The following is a 9630-nucleotide window of genomic DNA, read 5'->3' as shown; positions in this document are numbered from 1 at the left end:
TAGATATGTTACTGCCATTGACAATGACCTTGGCGGCGGGGCGAACACCGCCCCAGCAGGGACAATGACCGCAAACTCCGTTCCGTATTCATATTCTTTGCTCGGCTCCGCCAATGTAGTGAAGACTGTGCCAGGCCAGGCTGGTGCTATACTTACCTTTTAATTTGAGAACTATGATTCTGACTTATTTATTGAGTTCTACTGGACTAGGTGTTCATGTACTTATCCAGGCATCGCGCCGTGCTTAGGAAACGCTGGGAGATTCTGTGACCTCAATCAGGCGCATGTATGTAAATATCAAGTACCTAGAACGACAGAGACTATATACATATTTGGGCTAGTAGAATCACTCGTAACACGTGCTATAAGTGAAATTTCTCAGCGTGATATTACCATGTATAATGACAGACTCACGCAGAGATTGGGGCTCGAATCTATGCCGATTGTAATTTATATACATTTAGGATCGAAGGATCAGAGGAGCATGCTCTATATACTGGAGCACTCGCTTTGCTGAGTTCCACATTAGGTTTATTTCTGTTATCGATTGAAATACCAGGCATACATATGATACGGTCATTCTTGAATGCGGACCATCGGCTAGCCTACGCTCAGACGCAATCCCTTATGGTGTTGAGTACACTTACAGGAACTTGAGAAATGGAGACTGTCAGAGATCAGGAATGTACTGCTTTTGGAGACAGTAAGCATGAAGATGATCATTGACCAACTCCACTTGCAGTAATGTCACTTATGAGAAACAAAACCATCTTAAAACGGCTTACATGGCGACAGAATTAGAAAGGCTTGTGGCTCTACGCAAAAGTCTGGATTCAAGGTTTGGTGATTGGTAGGGTTAGACTTCAAATCTCACTACCTTGTACTGGCCCCTCATGGTAGAGTATTCTACACCTCCGCCGGGGTAATAAATGTTATTTTAGCAAGGTGAATATACCAGAAAGCCAGGGTTGGGAATACCTGATTGGGGCTTCGAAGATTCTGTTTATTTCTATAGCCCCGCTGGTCTTGACAAAAGTAGCAACTCCCTTGTCTGAAAAGTCGCGATTCCCACTCAGAATTAACAAATATTACCCCGGCGGAGGTGTATGATGGTGATCAATGCCAGGCACAACTGCTCACCTGCCTCGGTGTCGCATGCAAGGCACGCAAAGTCGTAGGCACGCCAAACCGTGCACTGACCGGACCGCTCCCTGCATGACCCTAGCGTTGATCTGCGGATCTGTTCAAGGGGGGATGATTGTCATGGCACGGACATTGGTTTAGGTCGTACAGTGATAGCTGCTTTAGCTGGGCAATCAGGCCATTCGTATGGTCTGTCATATTCTAATTGAACGACGGCATCTCCAATTGGAATGATCTCATTTGGCGGAAGTCAGCTTTAGTCTCTCGGCAGTCTGCTAACATCGAGCTTGTGCCCGTTAATCATGCGGGTACTGGCGGGTGCAACGGCCGCGACGGGTGACTAATATGCTCTCGAAGTCAGAGCAAGGGATGGAATTCTCGTCGCCACGTCGGCCAAACTTTTAGTTTGGGGCCAGCGGAAGTAAAGCCTATTTTCTTGGTGCTTCATTCCTTTTTTTCCTTTTCTTTCCCACTCCTTTCCACTTCCATCATAGCCTAGAGGAGATGTCTCAGGTCTCCTGGGTCCTGGCAAGCTGGGGCGGTAGCGTTGCAGTAGACCCTACGGAATTGGGGCTGATCGTTCACGATCTCAGCCCACAAAACGCGACCAGGATGTTAATCTGGGCCCCAGCGGGGCGCATTGCAGCTTCCCTGTTGCTGGGCACTACTGTATGCAAGGGCGAAATCCTGGCGCTGATCCTGGCAAAGACTGACTGGCTTTCAGAGAGGCACGAATATGTAGCTGATGGGCCAAGGATGATAGCAAAGTTGTACGCGCTCGCTACACACAAACAGAACTGGGTAAGAGTGTCATCCTGCATCTGATGACCATTGCGCAAAACTAAGCCGTCATGCGGGGAGTAATGCCACCATACTGTAAGCCGAAAGTCAAGCGTACCAAATCCCATTTCCGTCTTCAGAGGTGAGCTCTCGCCGCACTAAGATGAGCTGGCTCTGAGCCATGACTGAGCAACTCAGGAGTTTGCCTGAGTCAGCCTAAGTTTAGACTTAGCTACTTTAGGGAGGTATACTTTAAGGACACTATTTCCCATAAACATCGCTTTCGTCGCCTGACAGACTCGATCTAAGCCAAAGTCCCCTTTTAAACCTCGGTTGTTAGTCCTTGAAAGTTCCAAGACTCGTCTTAGGCTATAAAAGGTAGCCTAGAGCACAAACCCTAGAAGAATAGATGGTAAGACTCGAATATGATATATCTAAAGATTATGGTATATAGAATACTCAACGCAGGGTCATCAGTAACTGTAACTAAATGAGCAAATACCAATACTACTACTCAGATCACATAGACTTATAAAAGCTATACAGTCGTACTATAACCAGATCTCATATCAATAACATACTGATCTATATTATAAGTTTCTTTCATTCATACCCTACTTATAATTAAAGAAGACCTAGCTAAGCTATGAAAAGAATGTTATAAGGTAGGCTACAATTCATTTAGATACTATCTCATCAAGTACCGCGAATGTCACAGCGGAGGCAGCTGCAGCAAAAGCGACGGCCGAAGGGCAACTGACGAAGAAACTCGCCAAAGATGCTCAAGACGACGCCTAGAAGGCGCTCGAAGCCAGCCAAAGTAGGTTTGACGAATGGAGAAAGGAGAAAGAAGACCTTCTTACAGAGATGGTCGCACTGAAGGGGCTTATTGCTGCTCAAGACGCAAGGATCCAGAGCTTGGAGGTCGCCCAAGGCGAAGTAATAAGCTGCCAGTATGATAAGCTAAAGGACAACAAGCCAATGATGAGTAGCAAGACGACTACCAAGAGAGGCACTGATGATGGAGAGCAAAAGAGTCTAGGGGAAGGGTCTGGAATGTCAACCCGACATATCAAGGACAAGAGGCCTGAGTGGAAGCCATATGATTTGGCAGGTTATGCAAGTGTATATTAGCTTAGAGATATAAGTAACGCCTCAGACAGCAAAGCTCATCCTAGGCAGCTCCTTGAATGTCCTAGGAGGGTCCTATGACCCTCGAAATGCCACACAAATCATTCTATTGTCATTATGCTATTGTCTTCGAACCATAGCAAACGTTCCTGCCCAGAAATCCCCTCTCCCCCCACAACTCTTTTCGTACTTTAGCGTCTACACCTTTTCATTCTCACACCAGCTACCTAGAATCCGCTCGCCTTTGTTCGAGCAGCCTCTCACCCACATCTCACTTCTTTCTCAAGTAAATCTAACCAGAACCACAAGGCATCACCATGGCAGGACTAGCGACTCCTAACCCTACTGGTGGCACCGCCTCCGGCATCACGACTGAGAGTGCTGGTGTGACATACAAAGCGAAGAGCACCCTCACTGCTCATATGATCGCGGAATGCGAGGCTGTATTCGCAATCGCGATCAAAACCCTGAACGATGCCGACCCTACAAGTGGCCAGATAGCTAGTTTCTGGCGTGGAACCTTCGACCGATGGAACAGCAGTCGGCTACCTACTATGCCTCGGTACAAGCAGCGCCAGAGCGCAGACTCGTCGGTTGAGGCCGGCACATTCAGCTGTGATCTTCCCCTGGGCAAGGTAAGAGACGTCATTAATCACATCAGCTCGAGTAAATGCTAATTCAGACTACAATCAGAGCGAGGAAGTCCAGGAGCAGCCCCTGGCAGGTTGCCCTGCGTTCGTCAAGGTTCACGTTGGTGGTCCAGCAAAGGCCTTGGGCTGGCTTTGGGTAGACTCGGCCAATCAAACGGCCAGTACTGCCTACATCGATTTCTATGATGATCAGCCTATGCACGCCTATACCCAGGATGCGATGATCCAGTATGACAAAGCCGAGTTGGCACGTCTGGCCCTATGGAACTGCAAGCTGGCTATCTATATGGTCCGTCGCCGGATCAACCATTGGACCAAGAACGGTTGTCCTTCTGCCGTCGGTGGAGAAGATTCGCTCATGGCGAAGATGGAGCAGATTGTCTTGTGCCGCGAATTGCTGCCAGTCTATACAGCCCTTGCCCAGAACATCCTGGATACCGATGACAGCGGAGGAATTCCGGCCCCTGCCCCAACGTTCCCGGTTTCTTGGTAGATCTGATCCTCGATGGCACAAAGCAGTAGCTGGTACTGGAATTGAAGAGACGAATCAATGGTTTTTGCTTAGCTTTTAAGTATCAGGGTTGATACTTGATAATGATATGTGCATTTGTTTTAGCCAGTAGTTGAGCCCTTTGTTGCAATCCGCATGCTGATATTATTACTGTGTCATGCTTGGTTTCATAACGACAGTTTTCTATTACCACGGGAATCTTAACAGAAGTCACAACTGGACACATCCACCTTGGAGTCCCACATACACACCATTGCCTATCACGGACTGCTGTCTCTAGATCGCTTCCCCTCTACCGATTGATTGTCAATACGTACACTGTACGTAACCGACTTCACGATGGAGTGCTCCAGGCTGTCCTTCAATATGTTTTCTTCGCTGGTGCTTTGGCCTGTCGCCGCCGATGCGAAGACGCCTTCGCCTTGGCCCAGCTTGCTGAGCTTGTATCGTTCCTTGCTTGCCCCAAGGCGTCCACTCTTGTTGTCTGACGATGATTGTTTTGACCGGTATTCTTTTGCTTTTCGCAGGAATACGGGTGCGAGGAAGGGTAGAGATGAGACCATATTCTGTCACGCACACCATTCCGTTAGTTTCCTATTGCTAGGTCGAGAGGCTGCCGAGGAGTTGATGCCTGAACTTACACCAACATTAAATTCAATGACACCCCATAGAACTAGCATCGTAGAATTACCATCCCCATGCTGAATGCGGTCGATCTGGAGGTACCGCAGGATGGAGCACAACGTAGTGAACAGCCCGAGGAGGAAGATGAGGATTAGTCCGATCTTCTTCCCCCTACGAACACTCAGCTTCAGTAGTGCAGGAATCGGCATGACCGCAACAACTACGTCAGATATGATGGTGATGATGGCATATGCTGTGAACGAAGGGCCTGGTGACAGACATGTTCCTGGTGTCAATGGGTTCCATGATTTGCTAACCTGTACACCGTGTGAGTGGCACGTCTTACAAGAGCGCTCTCGAGCAATGTTGTTGGGTTGATAAATCCTTACCGGTCGACAGGCAAATATCAGGGAGAAGCTGCAACCCAAGTGACCAAGAAAGATAAGAACGATCGTGCCCAAGACAACTCTTCTATAGATCTTCTCATTTGTGCCCTTAAACAAGCGCAGATAACTAATCAGAAGAGCAATCTTGAAGAAGCTGATTCCTAATTGGTATATAGGCCGGCCCGCGTAGTTGACGCGAGTGTAGGGGATCAGGTTCTTCTGTGGCCGTAGTGCCACAGGTAGTCCGAGGCCAAACTTAGTCTCTGTTCAGTCCACCATATCAGTATAAAAGTAATGAGTAGAAGAGAGCCAAGGCACTCACGGACGATGCAAAGGATCGAATAGATGAGCGCGAAGGCCATGGACAAAGCTGCCATGCAGTCATCTGCCTTGAGTCCGCGAGCAGAGCCACGGATCCATAGTCTCGTCGAGACAACAGCGATGGAAAGCACCGATAACACCACGCAAATGGCGATAATCGTTCGGTAGTCTGAGATTGCATTGACGGTTGGCGTCGCGTTGTTCACCCAAGTCATTGTAGCAGTATAGATGCGCAAGGTTGTAGTTGAATGAATGGAGACAAGTCTAAGGATGCAGACCTGTCGATTCCGGGACCGTTTCGAGCATCTTTAAACAGCAGAGGACAATGGAGCTCTTGACCTGTGGTGACGATGATCGACCTTGTTTCCTATTCTCCAGATCCGCCATGGTCCGATTAGAGCTGGGTCTCCCTTGCCGTTCGTTCAGCAGCATGGGGAAGATTGACAGGCCCAAGCGCGGCGGATGTCTCAGACGTCATCCTCAGGTCCTCGACTTTGACAAAACAAAGCAATGGCTGGTCAATCGAGTTGCTTTTCGCCATATTGTGCGGTAGGGGCTCCTGTGCACGCTAGTCCTACCGCGTCTGGGACGCCGTGTGGCTGGTCGGGGCTTTGGGACTTCGGTGAACGCAGCATTCCGTAATGAGAAAGGATCTGACCCGTCACAGCAGCCAGTGAAGCCATAATTGAGCCATCTTCTGAGGCTCTGGCAACGATTCGGCAGGTTCCTACTTAGCGCGATACTGATCGGCGGCCCGTGGGGGCGTGGAGATGCCCGTTGACAGCCGTAGCTCCGCATAATGTTAGCTTACAGCGACTCGAGAGTAGCCTGAGGAGGTCAAGTGGCTCGACTGGGTCGAGTGGTCAACACCTGAAGTGCAGGTCTTGTTCTTGGCTCGGGATCGTCAGTGGCGCGCGGCATGCCAGGGGAACTTGCAGGAACTATCAGCTCGCTAAGATAAGATGTCTCAGTGCAGGGCGAGGCACGCGTTATCAAGCAAGGGATGAAACGGCCTCTTCGTCCTTGCTGCAAGGAACTCAGCTTGGTCCACACGCCGATTCCTCTTTTGGGATTGACAGATCAATCTATCCAGTGCCAGGTCTTGTAAGTGTACCGGTCTTTGTGCTATGAGAGGTCGGCGACACGACCTGCGCCGTATCGGCCAAGCTCCCCACCGCGTACAGTAAGTCTCACGGCATACCGGTGGAACAATGGTCTTTGCTCAAGTTGAGAGTCGTTATTTATCTTGCATGTCCGCATGTCCTCCATCATGTTCCTCGTCTGATCTGCACTCATCTCATTCCTTGTCTCGTGTCTGTCACGAGGTCTTCCTTGTTCTTCCTGAAAGTCCCCACCTGTGATCAGCGTCCTGACTCTGAACAACCTGCTGCCGCTCCTGCAGCCTGGTTCTCATCACTTCGTTAATCTATCATTTCGTGTCTCTCATTGTGCACGGGACTTTTCGACAAGCAAAATGTCCACAATGTCCTCCAAAGGAGATAGCATCACTGAGTGCGAACTCGGCCATGTCATTGGTGAGACCTCTGCGGGCATTGATACGGCCTGGAAGTTTCTTGACAAGCATCGTGATACCCACGTGGCAGTGGACATCACGGCCTTGCGTCGCAAGATCGACTGGCGCATCGTGCCACTGATGTTTTGCTGTTATACAATGCAGTTTCTTGACAAGGTCATCCTCAACGTACGTTCTCCCTCTATGCCCAACCGCAGAATGTAATCTCATACGGTGACAGTACGCAGCGGTCATGGGCATGACAAAAGACCTAAACCTCCAAGGCAATGACTTCACAAACGTTGCTACTTTCCTATTCGTGGCTCTGCTCTGCTTTGAGGTGCCGAACAGTAGGTTCCTGCTTGCGTCGACACAACGAATGACATCTACTAATGTACTGTCCAGTCTACTTCCTCCAAGTGGTACCCGCGGCCAAGTGGCTTGGTGGAAATGTCATCTTCTGGGGTATTGCAACGGCCTGTGGTGCTGCGGCACACAACTACCAGACACTCCTGGTCTCACGAGTCTTTCTTGGAATCTTCGAGGCAACCATTGGCCCATCACTGCTTCTGATTAGTAGCCAGTGGTACACCAAGTCGGAGCAAGCCCCGCGTTTCTCCTTCTGGTATCTTGGGCTCGGACTTGGACAGATCATTGGCGGTGCTGTATCCTATGGCTTCCAACATATCCTTCCTGGTGCCGCACTGGCAGGATGGAGAATCATGTTTGTGGTGCTCGGAGCGTTGACTGTCGTCGTCGGCATTTGCACATTCATCTTCCTCCCTGACACACCGATGAAAGCACCCTGGCTATCAGACGCCGAGAAGGTTGCGTTGCTGAAGCACATCAGCGTCAACCAGACTGGTGTTGAGAACCGCAAATTCAGGGTGAGAGAAGTTATCGAGGCTCTCTGTGATCCACAGCTGTATCTGATGGTTCTTTCCGTTGTTCTTGTGAGTTGCTTACTTGCATGATTGTCAGAAGAATGTGCATTAACTGATCTGTGAAATAAGCTGTCCGTTTCGAGCGGTGTTGTGACTACATATTCGTCCACCCTCATCCGCAACATTGGCTATGACGCTAAACATGCTGCTTTGATGAACATGCCCTCCGGTGCTGTCAGCATCTTCTTCACACTTTTTGTCGGTTACGCTGTACGGAAGCAGTCTCATCGCTGGGCATGGATCATTGCTTGCATAATTCCTGCGTGAGTGATATAATCAGAACTCAACCCTGCGAACATATTCTCACATCCCATAGTATCATCGGTGGCGCTTTGATGTCCTTCTTGCCTCAGTCTAATAAGGCCGGCATTTTGGCTGGCATTTATCTCGTGAATGCAGTGGTCGCCCCCTTGACAGTTTTCTACAACGTGAGTATCAAATATGTGTCTAGTGTTTATCCGTCATTGCTAATAATTATCCCAGTGGACATCTGCAAATTTTGGCGGCGCAACTAAGAGAGCATTTGCGGCAGCGATCGTTTCCGGATCCTTTTCACTCGGTAACATCATTGGCCCTCAAACTTTCCAAGCTCGAGACGCCCCAGAATACCGCCCGGCTAAGCTTGCTGTTATGGGAACACAGGCTGGATGCGCGTTCACCACGTTCGTATTGTTTATGTACTACGTGTGGGCGAACAAGAAGAGAGGCGCTCTCCCGGAGACGGAGGAAACGTATCTGTCACCTGAAGTTTGGGCTGGCATGACCGACAAGGAAAACAAGAGGTTCAGATATTCGTACTAGGATCTGATAGTCAAGCTCAAAGAGACATTACGGTGAAAAAAGTTAGATGTTCTTGACTTTTGCCATTACGACGGTAAGCTTTACGGTAAACAACCTTGTAAGCATGGCAGGAAAGTCAGGATTCGACAATCGAATTTGTATCATGTGAATATAGAATACGATATGTACACATTAGAGGAGGCTTAGCAATTAGATCTGAGCAGTGTGATGACAAATTATCGATTGTCTTGTTGATTGATTTTTGCCCATATGAAGTCTCAACGGTTGAACTATTCTTCGACGACTTAGGGGCTTACATCAGATCAGAATGAATCCCATCATCACTAATTCATTGAGAATACGTTATTGCTACCAATAGGAAAGTATAGACAATAGGATTAACACATATATACACAACAGAACATTTTCCTGGCGAGATGGCCTAATTGCTCCTCTTCCCAAATATAGATAATCTCTTTTTACCACCCATGATGGCACTACTCCCTAGGCTCGGCGTATTGAACGCTTTTACACCGACTGGTGTCAACGGACTGACGACATCAAATTCCTCGGTCCATGGTAAAGCAGCTACTATCTGATCATGATGGCGGAGCTCGTCTTGTTCATCTTCGCTGCTGCTATTTGAACTAGCACTGCTGCCCCCAGTCAGGCTTCCGACGCTCTCACCGGTGCTGGCAGTGTTGCTTCGCGGTCTTTCACCTGCATCTTCCTCTGCCATTGCATCATGGCAACATAAAGGATCCGGCTCCTCAGCAACAGGTGAGAATGCAGGCAGTCTCGGCAGTAGGGGTGGGGTTTGCCCAACCGGTGTTATGGGAGACACAGC

The 9630-nt window shown here is 49.0% G+C and overlaps 2 protein-coding genes across 2 annotated transcripts; both read left to right on the top strand.

The window, feature by feature from the left end:
* Positions 1-3371: 3371 nt before the first annotated feature.
* Positions 3372-4197, top strand: UCRPA7_8808 (hypothetical protein; the record flags this gene model as incomplete). Its single annotated transcript, XM_007921318.1, has 2 exons — positions 3372-3689; positions 3748-4197. 2 exons carry the CDS (start codon positions 3372-3374, stop codon positions 4195-4197), a joined length of 768 nt encoding a protein of 255 aa, XP_007919509.1.
* A 2832-nt stretch (positions 4198-7029) lies between these two features.
* UCRPA7_8807 (putative allantoate permease protein) lies at positions 7030-8804 on the top strand (the record flags this gene model as incomplete). Its single annotated transcript, XM_007921317.1, has 6 exons — positions 7030-7248; positions 7301-7409; positions 7465-8012; positions 8073-8266; positions 8320-8431; positions 8487-8804. The coding sequence occupies 6 exons, from the start codon at positions 7030-7032 to the stop codon at positions 8802-8804; spliced, it is 1500 nt and encodes a 499-aa protein (XP_007919508.1).
* Positions 8805-9630: the final 826 nt, after the last annotated feature.

This window comes from Phaeoacremonium minimum, assembly GCF_000392275.1.
Source record: "Phaeoacremonium minimum UCRPA7 unplaced genomic scaffold PA7_03_scaffold_610, whole genome shotgun sequence".
NCBI classification, from domain to species: Eukaryota; Fungi; Ascomycota; class Sordariomycetes; order Togniniales; family Togniniaceae; genus Phaeoacremonium; species Phaeoacremonium minimum.
The sequence above is the reverse complement of the archived record's forward strand: the minus strand, read 5'-3'. Positions and strand labels throughout refer to the sequence as shown.